The sequence below is a fragment of the Schistosoma mansoni genome, chromosome 2 (genome assembly GCF_000237925.1).
Source record: "Schistosoma mansoni strain Puerto Rico chromosome 2, complete genome".
Lineage (NCBI taxonomy): Eukaryota > Metazoa > Platyhelminthes > Trematoda > Strigeidida > Schistosomatidae > Schistosoma > Schistosoma mansoni.
The window spans coordinates 26,921,260-26,946,741 of record NC_031496.1 but is presented as its reverse complement, the minus strand read 5'-3'; the positions used below and the strand labels follow the sequence as shown (position 1 = coordinate 26,946,741).

General features: G+C 36.9%; 1 protein-coding gene across 1 annotated transcript in view; it reads right to left on the bottom strand.

Annotated features, from left to right (window-relative positions):
* Window positions 1-13,913, bottom strand: part of Smp_128210 (claspin-like protein) — a gene marked incomplete at both ends in the record, with an annotated part of 41,100 nt that extends 27,187 nt beyond the window's left edge. Inside the window, 9 exons of the mRNA XM_018796240.1 lie at window positions 1,181-1,274; window positions 7,978-8,358; window positions 10,641-10,859; window positions 12,087-12,214; window positions 12,670-12,956; window positions 13,252-13,375; window positions 13,419-13,539; window positions 13,574-13,744; window positions 13,782-13,913. Of these exons, the coding sequence (XP_018650473.1) occupies window positions 1,181-1,274; window positions 7,978-8,358; window positions 10,641-10,859; window positions 12,087-12,214; window positions 12,670-12,956; window positions 13,252-13,375; window positions 13,419-13,539; window positions 13,574-13,744; window positions 13,782-13,913 (1,657 nt within the window). The remainder of the gene's footprint in view (window positions 1-1,180; window positions 1,275-7,977; window positions 8,359-10,640; window positions 10,860-12,086; window positions 12,215-12,669; window positions 12,957-13,251; window positions 13,376-13,418; window positions 13,540-13,573; window positions 13,745-13,781) is intronic.
* Window positions 13,914-25,482: the final 11,569 nt, after the last annotated feature.

Below are 25,482 nucleotides of genomic sequence, written 5' to 3'. Positions count from 1 at the left end.
TACGATACATTACGCAAACTTAGTTACACTAGACAAACTGAATGCAAGAAGAAAAAGATCATATACTTGAACTAACAATTTTTTGGAATGAAACGGTTACCAATGAGTTTTTAAGTATCATTATCACGGTTAGACTTGATAATTTCAAATAAACTGAGTATTGGGTAGAATGTTGATAATAAAATAATGATATTCCAATGAGTAGAAACTATAATTTCCGACGCTTCGTGACTAGTCGTAAGTTACTTCTTCAGAGTAAATAAATGACTGAATTAAATTAATACAAGTTTAAAGCATTGCCCAATGGAATATAGGTATTATAAATACTATTACTACAGACAATTACGAAAGGGTGTTCTGGAATTATTTCAGTACTGAGATCTATTTAAAGAAGAAAAAAGACAACTGGTTCGTGAAAGGTTTACAGATATTTACTTTTCATTAAGTACGGAACTAGAAGTACCGTATTTCAAGTAAACCAGAACGGACCAAATGCTGTCTTAAAGTTATACTGTAAGAGAGATATAAGTTTGATATTTTATTGGGAATAAACGAAATTTTGATTTAGTCCGCATGTCACTCTCACTCTGGCAACTTCAGTAGTCATAATTACTTCGATTTTGCTAGTTTAAGCTTCTTACATAAACAGCAAAAGTTGAAGTGAACAACGAAGCATAAGATAATAGTTGGCTTACCGAACTGATCGAGGTTCAGAATGATTTATAACTACAAAGTCGTTTATGTGCTCTAATATGAACAATCCAAATTGTTATAACTGCTCTAGGTAAAGCATGATACAAATTGGGTAATCACTGCTGATGAGAGGAGACATGATTTCACAAATACACAGTTGAGTAATAAAATTGTTCTAATCGGACATGACAATTTTTACCAAAACCGAATCTACAGAAACCTAATGACAGGATAGAAGATTAGAATTTTACACAGAACAATTTAAAGACTTATTTGATCGTTAATAACTTTACAAAACACCTATAACATCATTTACATGATTTTAACATACCGAATGATTAACTGTAAGTGAGAATAAGTCAGATATGTTAGAGATAACTTACTGTGGAATAACTATGTCTAAAGGTAAACAGGAGATTTGTAAGACTATGAAAAAATACACCATAAAGACAACCCAAAATCACTATAAAACATTTAAAAGACATACATGAAAAAAGTTTAAACCCTGTGGTTTCCTGTGGAAGGTCTGTGAAATCATCCAACTGTAGATGTTGTTTCTGAGGGGTGTGAGACCTGGCAATCTAAATATGAGTGAACAGAGAGAAAAAATAGAGAAAATACTTGAAATAAATTATGAAGGAAGTAATTGAATTTGACTATCTTCAATTATACTACATTTTTTCTATTATCAGTAACGGGTTTTTAGTATAAGAGAAAAAAACCATAGACTTTATTTATAAGTTCATTCTTTTCTCAATAGGGTGGTTGACTAGACAAGTCGTAAATACACCATAAATTTTAAACGAAAGTAATACGAATCGACTGAAGTTAGAAATGTAAACTATTGAATCTCAACTCCGTGGTTTGAAGGTTGAGTACCTACCATACGAACCTTTAAGCACTGTGTTTGATCGACGGTGAGGTTTAGCCCAACTCATCCTGTAGTGCGGGACAACGAAATAACTAATTTGAGGATAATTTTTCGAAGACAGTCTTTAGAAAACTAACATAATGATAAGCCAGTGATAGGTATGAAAAATAGTAGCTTACCAACGTAAGCAGAGTTCGAGCTGGTTTCCTATTAGTTGGCAAACAAATATTCACACTCCTTAACAAAAGTTCCAAAGGACTCGATAAATACTACGTTGTTAGTGCAGTCTCTACATATAAACCATTTAAATAAATCAGTTGTCTGATAATAATCAATGATATCTACTAGTGCTAAATACTGATTAAATGTTGTCAATCGTCCTCAATCACTCAACACTGAACACAGTCCATGACTGGATCAAATTAATGTTAAGTCGGCTTCCAGCGAACTCCAACAGAGCCTCCAGAGGCTCAAAAAGAGTCCCAACCAATCAGAGTTCGACAGAACATTCTGGAGTTCCAACGTGGCACGCTACCATTGGTCAGTAGCAATATATGTCGTTAATTGGATTGGCTGAATTAGGATGTTGATTTAACTTAAGCAAACATCTATAAATACCTACGATTTTCTGTACAAAACTGATCCTTGCAGTAAAGGGTTTCTCTGATACTCGTGTCTTCTCTCTGGTCTTTCAAGTCGTAGTGCTAGTCTGGGGGTTATCCGAATAGCGTAAGAACTGAATAAAGCGTTCAACCTACAAGACATAACAACTGGCGACGGGGTAATTTATCAAGATGTCTATTACCTTTGACCAATTTGAAGCTTTTCTTGAGCGCCATGAAAAACGTTTCGAGCAGTTCCAGATTCGCATACTTGAAACACTGACCCAGCAAATGAACCTGAACAAGAATGGACTTACAGATGCTTCTGCTAAATCGCATGCTGATTATGTAATTGATTCCATTCATGAATTTCATTTTGATGGTTTGGCTGGTGTAACATTCGAATCTTGGTACAAGAAATATGAAGATGTATTTAATGTTGACCTAGAAACGTTTGATGATGCTGCCAAGATCAGGGTGCTACTACGAAAGCTGGGGACCGTTGAGCATGAACGACACACTAATTACATTCTGCCCAAGAACCCAAGAGACATTTCATTCGAAGAAACAGTTAAAATTTTATCGCAAATTTTCGGTGAACAGTCTTCCTTGTTCAATATTCGCTATCAGTGCTTGAAGATAGTAAAAGCCGGCAATGATGACTGGGTGCAACATGCTAGCATAATAAATCGTGAATGTGGGCGCTTTAAACTATCAGCAATGACAGAAGACCAATTCAAATGTCTTGTTTTCGTATGCAGCTTACAGTCTTCAGAAGACGCCGACATCAGAACCAGAATTTTAAGTAAAATGGAACAGTGTCCAAACGTAACTCTACAAGAAGTTACTACCGAGTGCCAAAGGTTAGTGAACTTGAAGCATGATACCTCAATGGTAGAAAACGGTAACTGTTCCCATAATGTCAATGCAGTCAAGAGAAAATCCTTGCAAGGTTCCAGCACATGTAATTATCGTAATAACGGCGGCAAACCATCATCTCCATGCTGGGCATGTGGAGACTGGCACTATAAGAAGTTTTGCCCGTATAAAGAACATTGTTGTAGTAAGTGTCATCGAAAGGGCCATATAGAAACCAGCTGTAGGAAAAGAAACTATAAACGACATTTTGCAAAACCTTACTTCAAGAAACACAGGTCTGCGACATTAACGAAAAGAATATTGGTATCACATAACAAAGCTCGAAGGTGCCGCCAGAGAAAGTACGTAACCTTGAATATTAATAAGCATCGCATTCGACTTCAGCTTGATACTGCTTCTGATATTACTTTGATAAGTCCAGAAACTTGGAAGAAGATTGGGCGACCCTCGGTGCATCGAACAACACAAATAGCTCATAGTGCATCAGGTGGAAAGTTAAACATTGTTGGAGAGATACCTTGTATTGTGTCTAAAGATGCGGTAACAACAAATGCAACAGTGTATCTTACAAAGAAGCCAGCACTCGACTTAATGGGGTTGGATCTAATAGAAACACTTGACCTAGCAGACCACTCTATTAACAGTATCTGCAAACGAATCACAACTTACAACACCTCAGAGTGGAGTCAGAAAAATGCCATGCTACAAAAACACCAAAACGTGTTTCAGGAAGGATTAGGCGAGTGCACGAAAGCTAAAGCAGTGCTAACTCTAAGGCCTGCAGCTACTCCCATTTTTCGACCTAAAAGACCTGTGCCCTATGCTGCTCTTCCAATAGTCGAACAGGAATTACAGCGACTTCAGCAAATGGGTGTTATCGAGCCTGTGGACTTCTCGAACTGGGCAGCACCGATAGTGGTGGTCAAGAAGTCGAATGGAAGTGTCCGTCTATGTGCAGACTACTCCACAGGATTAAATGAAGCTCTAGAGTCCCATCAGTATCCGTTGCCCTTACCAGAAGATCTTTTCGCTAAGCTGAACGGTGGCAGATATTTTGCGAAATTGGACTTATCAGACGCATATCTTCAAATCCCGGTATCTGATGAAAGCAAAGATCTTTTAACGATCAACACACACAAAGGTCTGTTCCGGTATAACCGACTACCTTTTGGGGTGAAGACAGCGCCTTCTATTTTTCAGCAAGTTATGGATACCATGTTACAAGGTATTCCAGGGGCAGCAGCTTACTTAGACGACATCATAATTATGGCAGTAGATAAAATGGACCTGCAGAAGAAACTAGACCAGGTACTAGAACGCGTAGCCGATTATGGTTTTCGACTCCGAGCGGAAAAATGTGACTTCTATATGCAGCAAGTACGGTACCTGGGGTTCATAATAGATAAAGACGGAAGACGACCAGACCCAGAGAACATTGAAGCAGTGAAAACAATGCCTAGACCCAGGGACATTACCACCCTACGATCATTCTTGGGGTTGGTCAGCCATTATGGTACCTTCCTCTCTGATCTCCATCGTCTACGTGCTCCACTAAACAACCTACTACAAACGAATACGAGATGGAATTGGTCTGCAGACTGCCAAGCGTCTTTCGAGAAAATCAAGCAACTCCTGACTTCCAATCTTTTATTGACACACTATGATCCTTCGCTGCCGATAGTCGTCGCTTCAGATGCTTCTAACTATGGTGTGGGTGCAGTTATCTCTCACATTTTTCCTGATGGGTCTGAAAAAGCTATCTCACACGCTGCCAGATCTTTGACAACGACCGAAAGGAACTATAGTCAGATTGAAAAAGAGGCCCTATCAATTATCTTTGCAGTGAAGAATTTCCATAAGATGATATATGGCCGACATTTTACTCTAATAACAGACCATAAACCACTACTTGCAGTTTTTGGGTCAAAGAAAGGTATTCCAGTTCATACAGCTAACCGACTCCAACGATGGGCAACCACACTTCTTGGTTACGACTTCAAGATAAAGTATCAGTCTACTACCGCCTTCGGACAAGCTGACGCATTGTCAAGATTAATAGGCTCCCAATCAAAAACCCCAGAGGAGACTCTCGTAGCAAATATAAAAGCCGAGGAAGAAGTTCATCGTGTATTGGATGACGCAATCAATGGACTCCCAGTAACCTTTGAAACTATCAAGAAGATCACTGAAAGTGATAAGATACTGAGCACAGTCAAATGCTATCTCTCGTCCAAATGGCCAAACAATCGCCTTGACGGAGAACTTTTGCAATATTTTCGTCGACGGGACTCTCTAATGGTTGTTGACTCGTGTATTATGTTCGGTGATCGAATTGTTATTCCGAAGTTATTACGTTACAAGGTTCTCAAGCAGTTTCACAGTGGCCATCCTGGAATCAATAAAATGAAATCGTTGGCTCGTAGTTATGCTTATTGGCCGTCAATGGACAAAGATATCGAGAATAAATGCCGTAACTGTCCATCATGCATTCAAGCCGCTAAAAATCCTGTGAAATGCGAACCTCAGTATTGGCCTACGCCTGCAGGACCCTGGGAAAGAATTCATGCAGATTTTGCTGGTCCAATCCAAGGAAAAATGTTTCTAATTATCGTAGATGCATTTACTAAATGGCCGGAAGTATATACCATGCCAAATTGTACAACCTCAGAAACAATCTACAAGCTGTCTACCCTGTTTAGCTGTTTTGGAGTACCAGAGACCTTAGTAACAGACAACGGCTCGCAATTCGCCGCAGAATCGTTTAAGCATTTCTGTAAAGCAAACGGAATAACTCATCTTCGTTCTCCACCCTATCATCCACAATCTAACGGACAAGCAGAACGCTTTGTGGACACTTTTAAACGAGCATTACTGAAGGGGGGAGGCGAAGGGCCGACTGAGCAGGTGATCACGAAATTTTTAACATCCTACAGATCCACTCCGAATCCGAATGTTCCGGACGGCAAGTCTCCTGCGGAAGTCATGTTCGGAAGACGCGTTCGAACCGTCTTCAATGCCATGTTGCCATCCCAATTAGTTGATGAGCGCAGTCACAATCCAAGTATTCGGAACTTCAATGTCGGCGACAAAGTTTACATTAAATCCTACATCGGGAAGAACCGATGGGAGCCGGGAGAAGTTGTACAAAAATTGGGAAGAGTTCTGTACAGAGTTCGAGGAACTTTTGGGATGTGCATACGACACACAAATCAAATCCTTAAAGACAAAAGAATGATTCAGAATCGAAATAACCCGCCGAATTTTCCGTTAGATTTAATCTTAGACGCACCAACGCCACAAACGCCAAAGAACACTGGAAGGAAGCCGTGGACAGGGAAAACGACGAGAATAATGGGACGACGTCGCAACCCAGTCATCAAACTACAAGTTGACCCTAGGAAGAAGTCTTATTCGGGCGAGGTGTTAAGTCGGCTTCCAGCGAACTCCAACAGAGCCTCCAGAGGCTCAAAAAGAGTCCCAACCAATCAGAGTTCGACAGAACATTCTGGAGTTCCAACGTGGCACGCTACCATTGGTCAGTAGCAATATATGTCGTTAATTGGATTGGCTGAATTAGGATGTTGATTTAACTTAAGCGAACATCTATAAATACCTACGATTTTCTGTACAAAACTGATCCTTGCAGTAAAGGTTTTCTCTGTTACTCGTGTCTTCTCTCTGGTCTTCGAGTTGCTGAGTAGTGCTAGTCTGGGGGGGTTATCCGAATAGCGTAAGAACTGAATAAAGCGTTCAACCTACAAGACATAACAATTAACTTACAAATATAATTATCACTTAAAATGTTACTATTTTTGACTTGACATGTAGAGGAATAAGGGTTCTAAAAAAATCTAAGTAATCTCGCTTTAACAACAGTGAAAGAGAATCACAAGTAATGTTAGCTTCTTAAAGGTCAAAGATGTTCTATCTAAGTGACTCCTAACTGGCAATTGATTGGCACTAATGAGTCATATATTATGTTTACGAGTTTAATGCACTCCGTATGCAAAAGCATGATCCAGAAGAAAATATTTATATTTCAAGAGAGTTACATTCTCTGAGTAGGGTGTTTTAGTGAAAATCTATCATTTTCGTACTAAACATCATCTTCAGTAGTTATAATGAAGCGTGTGCAAATGAATGATATAACTAAAGCACTTCTGTCATATTTTGGCCTGTGATGAATAACGCTAATATTGTCATAATTTAATCGATAATCGAAATTTTTAAGCAGTATAATGACCACAACAGTTCAGGTAGAGACACATTAAATCTAACTCATGGTCAGAATCTAAGTAGATGTTCATAAAAGAGTGAGAATGTTTCTTCCAACCACTACTACACTCAAATTGCCGAGAAATATAACTAAATTAATAAGTCCCGGACAGGTTTGGACTAACGCCAATAATTTGCGGATGAGAGAGATTCAACAACGTACTAATGCATTTACGCAAAAAGGCTTAAGTTACAAAGCTGTGCGCAAAACGACTTTCTTAAAACTAAATACTCAAAGAGTATTTTCTAGCACCATTTTTCATAACTCTAACAAATATTTTTTAATTTAGTATAAGACGGTAAACGTTTAAGTAGGATTATAAATCTGTGAGTAATAATGGGAGAAGTTGAAATATATGAAGTAAAGCACGAATGCAAAGGCAGTATATATGCATGTTTGACACCAACAATACTGTAGAGAAATACCAAACTAAACCAAAGTAGTGATTTAGGTAGCCAAAACTTGAATTAGTTATTAAGAATAGGTGAATTCATTCAAGAACGTTTATGATAAGCATCATAACAGACATAAAAATAAACTGATCTACACTACTGAACAGGTAACTATTAGATTATATAATTACTCAGATCACATACAACAAGGTTAAGGTCTTAACTAAATAAATGATTTATGGAATTTATGATAATACAACTTACATTTTTTCCAAAATCTACGTTTAGGTTATTGACACCAGTAGTTTTACTACAAGATTTGTTTTGTTTTATATCTGCACAATCTTTACATGTTAGAGCCTCTTCATCCTCAGGATCATCGGCCTCTGCAAATACTTCATCATTTTCACTTTCTTCTGCTTCATCATCAGCAAAGAGACAAGGACGCTGTCTTGAAGCCTTTTTACTACCGACTACTACATTGTCATCTTCCTCATCGTCGTCAAGTGACTCATTTTCTTCTCCTTCTTCTTCCTCGCTTTCACTATCACTGCTACTTTCTTCCTCGGCATTTGAGTCTTCATCAGATATTTCACTATCATTTGCAACCCCTTCTGACCATTCTTCATCGCTATTGGATACTTCCTACAAAAGCATAATAATATATTTTGAACAATAATACAGTAATAAAAAAATCACTCAATTCCTCATTGACTAGATAATTACTCCGAAAATTTTTTTAGTTGGATAAGAATAGATTGTAAACTGAGAAATTAGATAAAAACTTATCTAACGACAAAAATAAATAAATATTGAAATATACTGTAATAGTACAATAATCAAAAGCCTAAGAAGTAGACTTAAAGATTGCTGGTGTCTGCTGACTTGGCCAGAGTTGCTTTTAGGGATAATTAAATTTATTGACATTAAGTTCCCTAGAGTCTTGAACGTGCACACCAGTAGTGCAGTTTCTCGTTTTACCACTTTGATCCTTCAATTGACTCATGATTTCAACTATGAAAATACTAAATTCTCCACAAAACCCCCTCTGATCTATAATCATATGCTCACTAGTGACTGACTTCAAGAGATATTTCCTTGAGTTATAGTGGGAAGCAGTGACCAGTGGAGTTCTACCAAGTCTGTTGTAGAGATATCAACTCACTGAAGACAATTGGTGAACGGTTGCTCAAAATCGTGGATTGGTTGAAGTTAACACCATTGGATGCCGACTCAGTGGTCTATCAGTTAAGGGCTCTGGCTCGAGACTGGTAGGTCCTGGGTTCGAATCTCGCGAGTGCGGGTTCGTGGATACGCACTGCTGAGGAGTCCCATAATAGGACGAAACGGCCGTCCAGTGCTTCCAGATTTTCGATGGTGGTCTAGCTTCAATTGACTCACGATTTCAACTATGAAAATAATCAAACAACTATTTTCTTAGTAATGTCACCATTTGTGATGTCTACGCAGTAATAAACACAATCGCTAAAATAAAAGCTATTGAGGAAACACGTTAGATGTCTTACTCAATAAGGAAATTAAAATAATGCGGGCAATAAAAGTATTCATTAAAGATGATTACTTCAGAATTCAATACTCGTATCTGATGAAGATCTTATTTTCGACACATTAATTCGAAAAAAAATTGAGATAAAATTATTGTTTATGGGTACTTGTATGAATAATTTCTATTGATTTCTATTTGATTGTACAAAAAGTAATGAGGAAGTTGATGAACTACTTTCTTTTACAATATTTCTGCTTATCTGGCTTCAACTTTTGTATTTACGTAAGATTATAATTTGTCAGAATGAAATAAATAATCCTACATGATCATCCATCAGTTTAAATTGAATGTAATGCAGTAGAAAGCTTCGGAGGTAACTTTCGTATAGTTAAAGATATGTACAAAGACTCTAGTATGGTTGGATGATTTCATTGACATCAACTTTTTTAGTTACAAGAAGTGACAGCTTACATTTGGGACAGTACTTTGAATACACGTATCCTAGTATCAAATCCATACTATTAAGTAATTAACCGCTGAATAACAGTGGGAAGATCTAATGAGAATTAGTGACATATACAGATGTGGATAGTGGCTAGCAATGGAATTCAGGATGAGCGTTTCATCCTATTTGGGATTCGTCAGCTGGATTCACATGCGCATCCAACAGTTGATGATCACTACGGAATTCGAACCCAGTACAGTTTGCTTTAAACGCCATCGTGTTACCCACCTAACTATTGAGTCCAGATACCGAATGGCTTGTGCAATGGGGCAAAGTTTAATTCATTTGTATTGATTATTTGAATCTTCCCACAGACTTTCCGCAGTGAACATCAACTCTGGGATGCAGGTACATCTGACTAACGAGCCTAAATAGGAAAAAAGTCAGGTTCTGGATTCTACTGCTAACCACCATACACTTCCGCTTACTATAGTTGTGACTTGATGGCAATATCGAGGCAATCCGCACAGGATCCACATATGACAAACGGAGAATGATCAATTGCAGTCCTTAACATCAATGGGAGGATTTAAACAACTAATACAAATAAATTAATGACTTATACCTCTAGAAAACTTCAAAATCGGTAACAATATTCAACTCATAAACAAAAAAGGTCAAATCAACCTACAACCAAATAGTTACAGTTTTAGAGTGGATAGCCCAATGGTGACGTCTCTTGACTGTGAAGTCGGGAAGCACAATGTCGAATCCCAAATAAAAATCAGTTCTTGTAATATTGCAGGCATACTTTGCTAACGAGTGCTAAATGGCATGAAGTCTAGGTCCGAGGTAACATGTCGACTGCTTCCCAACCACCATCTTACAACTTAAAATATTCAATAATTAAAAATCGATGAAAAAATATAATAAAAGCAATCCAAATAACGTTACAGTCTAAATATAATAACGAACCCCAGTATTTTCATTTGTTGACTTTAGCCATGTACCCTCTTCCTTTAACCGCATTTCATACTGCTCAAGCCTTTTTTGACGCATTTTTTCTTCAAGAACTTTTCTGTGTTCCAACCAATGTTTTCTACTAACTGATATAGTTGTTGATAATCCCTTGGATGGTTCATGTGTAACTGTTTCTACCTGTAGTTCTTCGCGTTCAGCGTCACTGCTTTGTACCTTAACATGAATAATATTATAAAAGCAATAGACAGGCTAAATTTGGAAAGAAGAGAACGTAAATGTGAATGTAACAAAAGTCAACATATCGTTATACAAAAAAGATTGATTGAATGAATAGACACTGCATATATTCTATATCTATTCAATTCATGAGTTTACTACATAGTAGAGAATAGTTTTAAAAAGTTATGCATCTCCAGTTCTCACACTCCTCAATAAGTACATAGAAAATACAGACAAAGATTACAGAACATTCAATGAACGAAAATGAAAAGGATTATCGTGCAGTGATGTCAAAATTTACACATTTTGGAGAAAAATCTAGGGTGAATGTTCCTGAATCAATTAGGATAATAGGAATAATAACAAACAATAATACTTTGAGTCCAGGTCATGAGAGCGGGATTTCAGTGTTACCCTATCTCTAAATAGTAAAAAAGTCCGCCGACCAAAGAACATCCGAGTGAATGTGATATTAAATTGGGAAGTACTATTATTATAAATTTAGGGTAATTTGAGTATAATCAAATCAGGAAGTTAACATTTTACATCATGCAAAGGACTATAAGATTAGCTGTATGAGTCGTACATTACTAATGGCTCACTGCCAGGGTTTTATCACACAATTTTATACAGACCGATGCATTTCTCTGGCAATTATCTACTAAGTAGCTAGTAAACTCGTTCGATGTTAATTAGATCAGTATCAACGGATATCTGAATTATTTGTTACTATTTTCCTGTAAACCTTTTTGACTATATTGAACTACAGTAACCCCACATTAAATCAAAAGTACGAGCGAAAAAAGAATCAGTTTAAGTTAGGATTCCTTAAAAATAATCACAGGCAGTACATTCAAAAGTAGAACTCAAAACCATACAACAACCATGATATTACTGAAACGCTGAAAATAGGTATTTTTTATGTTAGTTAGTTGATCAGATATAGTAATCGTTTCTGTATTTGGAAGCAATCATCCTGACTGACTGAAGTATTTTGGTTTGATGGAATTTACTGCACGTTACTTCGGTCACAAACCACTTTTTGATATAGACAAGCATGTGTTTTGCTCTTGAGAGCGTAAAGACTAGAGGGATTGAAAATTAAACCTATAGTGATGTACAAAATTAGGAAATAGTAAAAGAAATCTTACAGTGATCTAAATCCAATAAATTATTATTCACATATTTTGATATGTCCTCATACAAATACATGGGACATACCTTTGTTATGATTGAATATTGGATGGGTCCACGTACAACTTTTTCATGAGACACGTGAAGATGAGATTTTAAACGAGCCAATAATTGACTAGGAGTTACAGATGACGTTGAAGTAGGGATTGATTCACCTTGAAAAAGTTAATGTACAACAAACAATGAGGAAAGAAGTTATTTATGACGAAATAAAAGTTGATAAGATCATTAGCAGAAAATGAGGTGAGATAAAAGAAATCTTGGGTATGAATAGGCTTTATAGCAGTATGAACTGTTATAGAACTATTAAATCAATAGAGATTAAATAAAATCCTTGAAATATTTACTTGATAAAAATTTATATCTATTGGATACATATTGTACTTTCTTATCCAACTTTATAAAGTTTCATCGAAGTAAGGTCTACTCACCTTTACAGGCATACTTTCAAAGATACTTCAAAATATTCTAATAACTATAACCTAGAAGAACACGTGAGAACTAGGTTTTGAGGATAGACATAACGTTGGCAGATCAATAGCTGGATAAAAGCAAACTAAAGAATACAAAACTAACAATAGGTAAGATAAAAAAGAGGACCTATTCATACCTAAATCTATGAAAAGTTCTTCACGTTCATCATTTTTCAATTTTCTCGCATCAAGGCGAGGTAACAGATTAGTTAGTACATCTGGTTCGCTTGTGACATCGAGTGATGGTTTGGCATCAGATGACATTGGTGGTGGTTCCAAAGTGGTGCAATCAATGTCAACAGGATGATCAATTGAATAACCTTGTGAGACGAATGGTTTGATATCCAGTTCATTTTCAGTCTCTTCATTTCGGGTAGATTGTCCTGGAATTGGTTGAAAATGAGTGCTACAATCGGAATGTAATCTAAAATAAATAAAACGAAGCACAATATTCATATTTTGAGCTGTTTAGTAGGAATCGTATTCAGTTTAATAATATGGTCGGAATTTTTTCTACCGTAGTTGATACTCATCATGATTGATAGAGGGTAGAAGTGGTCTCGTTCATTGTGCTGAAGTTAGTGTTACAAAATATTAGTTTAGTGCCCGAACATATCAGTAACAATAAGTCCACGTTAAACACAAAATATTGGTTTATAAGACAATAAAGATAAGAAATTCAGCACATGACAGCACACCAATATAGAAAGAAGACTTACTTATTCTGAGATGAAGTTTCACAACTTTTGGTTTCATTTGACTTGCAACCTTTTAGAGACTGACGAAACTCACTGAAACATTTAAATTGTTTAGGTCTATGGACTGGTAAATGTACATCAGCTTCTATAACGTAAACAAACAAAAGTAACTAAAATGTTTAACCGACCTCGTACAAGTCTTTGTGATTCACTATAGATTTGAAGTCTTTCTTCTTCCATGTTAGTTGGTTTAGAATGTTTTTTATTGCGCGCGCTAGATTTAATTTTAGATACGTTTTTAGATGCGCCCTAAAAAATTACAATCGCTTCTAAGAATACTTACAGAGCTAAGTGTCCACCGACCAACTTTTTCTTCTGTTTCTTCAATATCGTCTTTAATAGTCCATAACTCGTTATTTTCATCAGATGAATGTATTTGGTTTGAAGGTGGAGAATCAACATTGTTATCACATTCATCGCTTAATTCATTGTCGACAAGATCAGGTGGTAAGATCTGGAGAATTAACAAAGTAGATGGTTCAATAAATTACAGGAATAAAATTAACTACAAAGAATATGGCTTTATGCCTATCAATACAAGCTCGAGGTTCATCCAGTTGTTCAGAATTAATGTAGAGTCTCAAACAGACATGTGTTGTCCCAACTTTCAATTTCCTCCTCATCGTAGTTAGATGAGATTAACAAGATGACATATTTTCATAGTTGAAAGCGTGACGTATACTGGCTATGATATTATGAACATTCGGTTTTTAAGTTTTACTAAGGGGAAAAGAGGAGTTACATATGTAAAATAGTAAGAATGAAATTTTATTAACACAGGAGACAATCTCATACGAACATTAGAAGGACAAAACACTTTTGTGTAATAGATCAGACCCTTACTGGGCACCAAATATCTAACCTTTACTTCTCATTACATACATTCAAATTTTAAACTATCTAGGTTAGATGTTGCAGAAGAAATCTCTGGGTAATCAACTGATGCAGTAGTGCCTCCAGAACCACAACTGCAATAAGCTGATTGTCGTAACGTAGAACCTAGTATATGTGGTAAGGTCGAGCATGAGTAATTGAAAGGGATTTCTTTATCGATGAACCTCAGGTTTATCCTTTTTAGATGAAATCATGCGAAAAACTCTAAACCAATCAAATATGCAGGCTTAGATCTATTACTGTTAAACACTTGCTAGGTTCGTATTTCAGTCACACACATCGCCATCGCCACAAGACTCAAAAAAGTCAGATAAAATATTCAATAGCTGGGCTATGACCAGAAGTGAGAACTTGGTGACCGAGTAAAAGAATTCGAAGGGATGTGAAGACTTACTATGAGTATTTACTACAAGATTTGATGATGCATATGATAGATTGATTAATAAGGTTCAACTTCCCACCAGCTTTTCTTCAGTTTTAATCTAGAATTCACTGCTTATGGATTGTTAGGCTACCGAATGAAAATTGTTGACTTTTATGTACTAGAACCAACAATAATAGGTTTCTATTCCTTTCTACACCAATGAATGCAGAGTCAACTACGAGTTCGTTTACTTAGGAGAGACAGATAAAGAGCATCGGTATTTTAAATCCGTGATGTATGATCAGGAAAAGCGAAGGCAAAGCAACCTAGATCCACTGAACGTGAGAAGGTTGTTTTACATGTGCTCTTGTATAGCTGAGGATAGAAAGAATCTTTCTTCTTTCTCGAAATGTTCATACAAGGTTAGACATTTACAATTTCCAGGGACTTCCTACTTACTGTACTAATATGACAGCGGGGCCCCTGAAGGTCGTGTAACTCAGTTGATTTACACATAAGGTATAAATCAGAATAAAAGCTAGTGGCTTCTATCACTTCACATAAAAATGAAAACCCCTTAACTGATAGTCGTTTTTGGTTACATTTTCAACTGAAATTAATCTCCAATGATGTTGTTATCGTTCACTTTCCAGTCGTAATCCCTTCTCCATTTCGTTACGATGTTATCTCTTTGTTTTGTGTTTAGCATACGTTTTTAGTAACCAGCTGTACCAAAATATAAACAAACTCCGGATTAAGTACAAACGATAACAAGCAAATATATAGCAATGCTTACATACGACTTCTCCACATTACTTTCAGGAACTATTTCTTTTGCATTGGAAGCTTCTATCGGCGATAAATTTCCGCCAGTAGACGAAAGGGAATCAAGCATTTGTTCAACCTTATAGTATAGCATAACAAAAGTGGTTAGAAGTTACACATTTATGTATACTTAATGAGTTCGAGTTCATTTTTTGAAAAAAAAATGGATGATATATGATTGAAAGTACGGATTAAGCTTCCAAAACAGCATGAAAATAGAACAGATTCCTACTTGAAGACACTATGCTTTACAAGGCTCCTAGCAACTTACTGACATGGTGTATTTCAAGAAATGTTCGTTTTTGGACGTAACATTTCACAAACCTAGTACAGAAACCACGAAACCTGAAGATCAGAACTCGTTTTCAAAGTGGAAACGATTTTAAGAGTTTTCCCAATTCAGGCACTAACAGGAACAAATTTAATGTCACTTAGGGAATTCGAAAACAGAAATATGAACCTATTAACGACTTCCTCAAAACCTTGATCAAAATGTCCCACAGCAGATATAAAAATGTGAACTTACACAAAAATAGATTAGTCCCAGCGACAGCACTTAGTAAAATCATGGAGAATAAAACAGCGAAAGCAAATTCTAATTCTCTATATATCAGACTAGGGCCTACTCAAGGGTAGTCATTAGCACACTGTTGGCAGTTGGGTAAAATGACAAATTTGTATATACCTATTAACGCGCCTGATAATCGAATATTTATTGCCTAATCTACAGCCAGGAAAGTGATGAGGAATGAAATGTATGGTAATATACTTATGATGTGAGGGAATATTATTTTTTATCATTTTATTTAAACACAAACATTGGTACAAGGAGGCACCAAACAGATATGCGCCACATAAATTACTCGATTTGTGTGAAGGCTGGGACATTGCTCGGGTGCCCGAACTGAAGCACGTGGTTTTCTTAGGGAGCCGCAACCCGAGCCTTTAACCTGAAGGTCTAATCCACAAGGCTGTGGAGCAACGTTGAGATGCAGTGGCTTATGACATTACTAATTTTGGCACTGTAGGACATGAGATAAGCAGAGAAAATTTTGTGACCGCTGGCATGTGTTTATATGGCTTCAACTACGTTACCTGGGTCCACTACCAGATTTACAAAAGCTGTTTGTAGGTACAACGTATCAACAAATTGCTTAGAAACTTAGCATAACCAGAACTCTTAGGTAAAACTATAATTTATAGACGACCTTTGATGGACACTAAACTGACCTTGGGAATGTCCACCTACTAACTAGAACTAAATGAGGGTCATAAACCAGTGTGAGGAAGTAGAATAATGACTTACAGTTGATGATTAGGTCAGGAATTTGATTTGGGTTTTTCATCACGAACTGACATAAGCTAAAATGCCAAAACTCCATCCAGCCAGATGGATGAGTGAATTTCACACCAAAATCCGAGACATGCTATCTTATACCTGACTGGTTCGTCCATTAATTAGTCTCGCCTAGAAAACTAGAATACGAGCCCAGTGTACGAAAGGACAACATCAACATGATATTATGGATTGGTGCAAGCTCATCCTAATAGTGACAATCAACGGCAATGATCCTTGGCGCGGGTACGCTCCCCTTGATCCGCGTATAAATTGTAAACAGGAATGAAAATGCACCAAAATTTACCAGCTCTACACTACGCTGTCAACATTAACCTAAGGAGGTATTTCCCTGAGATGATCAGTGTGTATTTTAACAGACACTAACACTAGTATAATAAGTAGAAATCGATCAAGAAAAAAAATATCACTATAGATACGAAAGATTCTTAACTGTTTGAACTACCCACCATTAGTAAAAGCTCATACCAAGCGCTCTGGTCAGTTACGCTAATTTTTGATTCTGACAAACAAAATAGGTTCAAATAATTCTGGACTAAATGAAAGAAACTTGAGCTTAACGGCCTTTAGTATACAGTAGTAGTAAATCGACGATGCCTCAATATAGGAGCGTGCGTATTCTCAACCATAAAAAAGGAGAAATATTGATAAATCACAATTAGATACTGTCCTTAATCCTTAAGAATATGTTAGGTTTTCGCTTACAAAAAGTCGTAAGAAGTGTTTGGGGCGAGGCAAAACGTCAACGGGTTCCAGCATTCGACTGTTCTTAAGGAGGTGTGTTTATAATCCGTTCTGCTATGCTGTTATGCTGGGACTGAGCTTAAGTAGGCATTTAAGGGGATATCTGGAAGCTTTCAGGATGCTGTAAGTCACTAAAAGGTCACTTCTTATAAGTAAACTAAAACAGTATGCTTAAACCATGGGAAGACATATCACCTGATTCAAATTTAACTCTTGGTAAGGTAAGATTCTTCGATTCTAGTGTAAGCGATATTAGATCTTTTGCCTGTAACACATGAGTTTCACATCTGATTAGAATTCAGGAAACTACTAAAGTGACCTCCCTATTAACGTCTGACAATAATTCCTAGTTTCGGGGATTCCTCACTATCTGTACTTCTTATTTATCGTGTAGGTTTAGTGAAATGTCACTGAGTTCTAGCCAAATCATCCGGCTGTTGAGTCACTAAATGTCGAACAGCTCATGGACCCCCGACAACTTCAAGGACAACCAACACTCATTGGTTAATCGTATGTCATGGACTGGCCCATGCGGTGATTGTCCCACTTTCTTTTCTTTACTCCTTCTTAGTAATATACATTCATAGCAATGTCCATTACGTTATATGGTCTTCAAAGCAGTCATACTACGTTGATGCGACAAAGAGGTGGTCCACGTTAGTTGATGACTGAGAGGTGCGACTTTAGAGTTAGCTTTTGGTCATACCATACCTATCTAACTCCAGTAGTACCCAAATCATACAACATAGATAATCTACGTTAGCGATCTAGAATCGTTTCCTTTTACTTTTACTTCGGACATATCAAAATATCCCCAGTCACTCTGCACAAATGATGATAACTGGTATTCGATAATTTACAGTCGTCAAACTTCAGACGCTTCATATAATCAGTGTATAACTAACACTAACAATTCATCCATATATTTAGATTTAAGCAGTGTTTATCTCGTGACAGACATATGTGATCGATCTTAAATTTTAAACAGACTTGAGTGACCCTGTCGGCTCTTAGCTGCTGAGTCACTTTTATCCTCCTAATAACTCTATTCTTCGTGTAGTGTGTTACTTTTGTCTACATAAGTAGTATATAACTCTAGTCAGGAATACAATGATTTACAGCGGAAGCTCGAGAAGATCGATGAGGAAAGGACGGGAACAGAAAGCAATTGGTATGACAATGCAGGAACACTGAGGTCTGAAAGGATTGAGTTATATTTGCAAAAGGAACAGTCAAGTTTGAGAGAGTTGGTTGGCATTTTGCAGACTGGGTTTTTATTGTGTGGCTCTCAGATTTTACTAAGATGTGCTGTAATTTTGTGTTCAAATGCATTTAATTGTCCCCACTTATGTTCTCGTTCACTACACTCCTCACAAAAGATTGTGACTGATAACATATGTGCCTCTTATGTCCATGAAGTCGTAAGAATATGCTAACTCTTCTCATGTATGCTTGTCTGCGTGTCTATGTACTTGATATTTTATCCGGTTTTGTCCTCTTGTTGCACCGTTAACATGCACAATGATTGATATTCGAATAGACGCATTCATGTTATCCACTTCTCATCTTTTTATCTGTCTGCGGAAATAAGTGTTATAACAAATAACATCCAGAACACTTGTAATCGAAATTTTATATCCTTAACCTCTAGGCAACTAATAAGGTCGAGCATATCTCCTTCCAACGACACAGACCATTCTAGTCTTTATGGTGGACGCTACTTTACGAATCTTGTCTCTACATTCATTGTTCTGTTCCTCTGTCATCTCGCAGTGTACTAGAATCCTAAGACTCCTAAAGTTTCACCTGCCCCATTGATGTGCGAAATAACCTTACAAAATGCCCTAATATATTATTCCATGACCACTAATCACCTCTTAAAAAGCCTATTCAAGTTTTTCCATATACGTTATCTGGATAGGCACATTACTTCGGTTAGACTACTAATTTATTAATATTGCAAACACAGGATAAGTAATCAAGTATATACTTTTAATGGCATGATATCTGACTCCAGTCACATCGTGGGATGATTGTTATCAAAACATATATACCGCCAATCCCGTGTACTGTTATCCACTTAATTCACTTTGGAGAGTAACGGAATAAAATAAGTCAAACATGAGAATGAAGTTTTGGATACTTGTATTTCACACACTTATTGACCTTGAAGGAAAATTGGGGAAACGAAGCAAAGTAAGTGAGGCGAGATGAATAACGCTCAGTGGAGAATGAGAGTGATCCAACTCCTTTCAATCAAGCATGACTCGATATTTATGGTCAGACAAAAACAAGTCACAGATACATAGTGAAAAGAGTAGTTTGTTATAGCTTATCTGGATTCACTCATCGATCGAACGTTAGTAGTGTTTAAAAATCTTAAAGAAGCTGAAAGGGCAGGAATTTTAGGAAGTGCTGATTATAATGAATATCGAATCCAAGGTTGAAAGTTAGTGTATTGATTAGAAGTAAATGAATACAACACGTTAACTACTATTATTCAGGGCTGTTCAATCCCTACCCTAGTATTCACGTATGGACCGGTTTTCAAATCAGGCAAAACTCAGTGAGCAAAATCAAAGGTAATGCGTTTAGAATTTAAATAAACTACGGAATAATGCGCAAACGAATCACTACTGTGTAGTGAGCGTCGAGCCGCAGATGACTATGATCACCACTACACGAAAACTACGTGCCAGTTATTGTGTTAGATCATTCTGAAGGCTAAATATCAGAAGGTAGTTGAAGGTTTTAGTAAGATGTGACATGTCTGAACTAAAGAAACTGAAGGGTTCGGTGCGGATTGTTTCAAAGCCACCGAATTCCATTACTTTACTGTTTGGTTGTGTTTACCGTCAACCTAACGCATCAATAGGTGAAGTAAAAGTATTAATAGAGGTATTCACACAAGTATCATCCCTCCCATTTACAGGCTAGCTCATTTGTGGTGACTTCAACATGCGTGAAATTTCTTGGTTTTCAATCAAGTCTCCGAAACGTTATGAATCGTTGATTGAATGTCTAGAACTAGGGCAGTGGACTCAGTATGTCAGTAGCCCCACCAGACATCAAAATATGTTGGACTAAGTCTTTACCAGTGGCCTCATCCCCAATGCTGTGTATATTGGAGAAACGTTTCCAGGTAGTGATCATGACATTGTCGTATGTAGCCTCAATGTAAAAGACATAACCGGTAGACGTAAAACTATAACACGTTGTAGAAACCATTCCAAGGTTGATTGGAACGACTTCCACAATTACCTAAGAAACACCGATTGTGAGACTTTCTTTACTGCAAACAATACCGACACATAACCAATATTTTTCATCAAAATATCAGAAGTTACATTAACAAAATCGCACCTTTAGAGTCCAGGAGACCTAAACTCTCAAAAGATCTGTATATACCGGTCAGTACACGAAGACGTCTTCAAAGACATTGTACTCGATTCCACAACCCTTAGTGACTTTCCCTCTTTAGCAACGATGACAGAAATACTTGTCCGAACATAGGCAATAAGTACACAAAAAACAATCGAACAGGAAAAACGTGCTGTCGGACTTAATAATAACTCCTCTGCACCCACTATACTTTTTCAAAATAAACTTAAACGTTCTAAATCGCGAGGGAACATATTTATTAAAGACAAACAAGTGTACGAAAATCCTAAACTTGTTGTAGAACTACTTAATGAACACTTTTGTTTCACAATAACTGATGAAAAACCACTAAATGATTCAGAACTAATCCCAGAACCTACCTGTGAGATTACTAATGTAGACTTTATTATACAAAATTTCTCTAAGGCAATTAGTACATGGAAACACTCATACACTGATGGACCAGATCGTATTCCGGCTAGCATGCTAAAAAGTGGAGGTGATTATATGTGTGTTTCGCTTCTCGAAGTATTTGCGATTTCACTCTCTACAGCGTGTTACCCTACTGCCTGGAAAACTATACACATCATTCCCAAAATCAAAACAGCACCTGAAGCAAATGTTGAAAATTACCGACCCATAAAGATAACTTCAGTGGTATCTAGAGTGATGAAAGAAGTGGTTAAGATGGCGGTAGTCCAACATCTAATTACTTATAATCTAGGTTCCCCAGCAGGGATTTCTTAGGTCCAGATCATGTGATACATGCCTAGTAGACTACATGAATGATATAACTCTGAAACGAGACAAAGGACTCCTTGTATTAGTCCTATTTTCAGACTTTAAAAAAGCTTTTGATAAGGTCCCACACAAAAGACTTCTAGTCAAAATACAGTCCTTCGGAATCGACAACCCACTCTATTCATGGTTTGTTTGATTCCTAACGGAACATAAACAAATGGTAAAGTACAATGACTGTCTCTCATTACCTAGACCAATAACTAATGGAGTCATGAAAGAAAGTGTATTAGGCCCACTCTTGTTTCGTATGTATGTAAACGATATATATTTAACACCATAAAATTTGGGAAGCCATGTTTATATGCTGCTGATCTCAAAATGGTGTATAGCTATAAGCCTGAGGCTCTAAGTGAAAGTGTATCCTTGATTTTAAAATGATCTCAATAACCTAAATATCTGGAGCGAAAAATGATAATTACCATTCAACCTCAACAAGTGCGGAATCATGCATTTTGGAAAGCATCCCTATGGGCTACAACTTTACTTAAATAAAAGTAAAGTCCAGACATTTCAATCAGTACACCATCTAGGAATTAATTACACAGGAAACCTAAAATTTGAAGCACACCTCTACTCTGTTATTTCTAAAGCTAGACGAATAATTGGTTTAATAACGATAAATTTCTTCACAACAGAGGCTAAGCTTACCCTTTACAAAATATGTGTACGACCTTTCCTTGAATGCTGCTCTTTTATGTTCTCTAATATGAATACCATAGACAAAATAAGAGTAGATGTTCGAAGACGCTCCACACGCCAAATGCTAGGAAGTGACTCCATTCTCGATTACATAGGTAGATGTAAGCACCTCTTTTTAGAACCTTTATGAGACCGTAGGCAAAGGGACAGTCTGATATTCCTCTACGAAGCAGTAAATGAACTCTCATCCCTAACCTCCTGCTTAACTATAATTCATGACCCAGCCTATAGACTAAGAGACAACGCATTTACATTATTTACCGTAAAACACCAAAAACAAATGCATTGTAAGTTTTTTACAGTGCGGTATAGTTTATTATGGAACAGGTTGCCAATACCTATCCGTAACTGTGACACTTTCACCAAATTCAAAAGGCTAATAACCTTGTTACTAGACTCTAAAGAGCTTCACCACCTAATTGTTGAAATCCCGTCCACCAATGAGGCACTTTATCATGGACCGCCTAATATCTAGACAGAACAAGAATATGACGGACCCCGTTGTTGTTAATATAAATATAACCAAGCCACAGAAAACATGCTTTATCCTCTCCCACTATTCATTGATTATTATTCATGGCCTTTTGCTCCTAACCTTCACTTTCACATTCCGAACCTCTTTAATGGTTAAAAATTTATTCTTCTTCCAAAGTGTCATGTCTTTTTTTCTATCACTAATCTTATGGATGCTGATCAACTATGGCCGATCGAAAGAAGCTCAAAATGTCCCTAATTCTTATGAGTCGCTCAGTGTTTTACGTTTGTTACCCTGAAAATTTTACAATCTTCTACTCTTTCATATCCTTTGATTTGCTATTAGTTCATACCATCTCTTAGCCACACATGATCTGACCTGTCTCTTATAGTTTATGCCATTAGTTATCTTCATAGCAGTATGATATACTAGATGGATGTTTAACCCATAATACAAATGCTTTAGCCATCTGATTTGCTTGTAACATGGAACTAGTACAGACAGTGTATTCCAACTATGGGCCTTGAATAAAGCAATATATATACTTACCATAAAGGTAAGAGAGACTAACATCACAAAAGGAGGGAGGGCGGAGGTACTGACCAGCGAACATGATGGTGGAGAGATAACTTCAACCCACCCGTGTCTGTAGGGCAGAACATTTTGTTAAATTATAGCTCCTTATGTCAAGTGGGATGTCACGAACCAACAGTATTGATGCTGATTTATTTATGAAAAATACCCTACTAAATTGTGTTTATTACGCTGAGTTGGTCTCACTTCCTATCAAGTAATCCCATCATAAGCAAACTAGACAATTCGTTAAAACCGAAGTTTGCTCAAGATCCTATAGATTCTAAAAAAGGGCTCAAATAGCTTCAACAAAGAAGGGAGATAGCCATTTATGTATCAGAATAATGTTTTCAGTATTATATTTTATAGTTACACATAACCCCGATTTTTCAGCTTCTTTATGAACCACCTTCATTTATACAGTTCCTTATCCACTCATACCTTGTTTACACTTATTTTCTTTAACATATTAGAATGCTCTTGCTAAATAAGTACCTTAATAACAGAGAAATAGACTAAGTAGATATATTTTAACTATTACTCCATGAACATTGTCTGCTCTACTTCTTGTCCTTTCTTTTTCTTACACCCTTTTTCAGACGCCTTAAGATATGCCACCGAAAATAGATATGGAACGGGTGACTTCGTCTTGTACCGTCATTAAAGCCTCAGATATTCCAGATAGATATAAGGTTGAGGTTTCTAGAAGCCCCCAACTTCACATAGATCTGTTCTCGACCATCAGTTGCATGTCGCAACGCAGCGTTCGTAAAGCGCGTCAATTGTGATATTGACAATACGTTTCTTACTAAAACAGTCTGCACCCATATCTTATAAAATATCAACCCAGCTGTGTAATTTACTACAGTGAAAATCGCAACTTCTGTAACAATTTGATCTTGCCTGTAAACTGGCATGCTTCATGTAACACAAAGTGTTATTTCAGAATACACTATTAATATTATGTATTTTTTGGCGATCTCATGGTATCGAAAAAAATACCGAGATCGTGCCAACATCCACAAGCGCGACTACTGAGCGTACGAGAGTTTGCGCAAAGTCACAAACAACGGAAGAGTTCGTTTTTGATACACTTAAACAAAAGGGTACAGTAAAACAATCTCTAGTACAGCTGGTTATAATAATAATTGTTTTCATTATGCCAATCACGTTGAAGATGCCACAGGTATTCGGAGTTTGACAACGCTTTAACCAGTAACACCTTCTATTATGAATCGTACCCACAAGTGTAATCACAAGTCAGAAGCGAGGAAGCTGGAAGATGTATTTGATAGATTATCAATATATCGAGAAGCGACTGATCTGAACTGGCTAGTGATCGCAGGAGACGTTGAGCACGCCGTTTCAAACAGTGATCTGGTGTGGATTCATGACCGAGCGCCTTCATCTAGGTGAGTCCATTAAAATTAATGTGGTCAGCATCCATTATCAAACACTTACAGAGCTATTGATTTTGGGGATTTATTTACCATTACATATCACTCACACCTGGTGGGATAGTGGTCACCCTACGACGTGGCCAGCCAGAAGTTTGAACCCGACGAGTTTGTCGTTGGTAAACACTCTTCTGATCGCTTGCTATGTTTAGCGGTGTCTGTCCGTGTTTCCTTACTATAAGGATCATGAAGTGCAACACAGTAATAAGGAAACAAAGTACACTCGAAATTTCGGTTCCTCGTGAACTTCATCTTAATTCATTTAATAATGTGATATAAAAATCTACTACTCATAGATTTAGAAATGGATGCATTTTTCAGAAAAAGCTTATTCACAGAACCACATTTGTATAATATTTTACAAGAAAAATGACTGTGAACTAAATCCACATCTTAATGCACATCTTATTCAGGTTTTATGAATTGTACACAAATTACTGAATACATATATAAAGAGGTAAAATAAAATGAAAGGAAATAAGAATCATGGTTAAAATTTGAAACAGAATGCAATTGACTTAATTATTTGAACCTCATCACATACAATCTTTCTATGTCAAAGCATGGTGTATGTCAGTGAAGTTTCGAATTACGTAGATTCAGATATCAGCTCACTGTAACC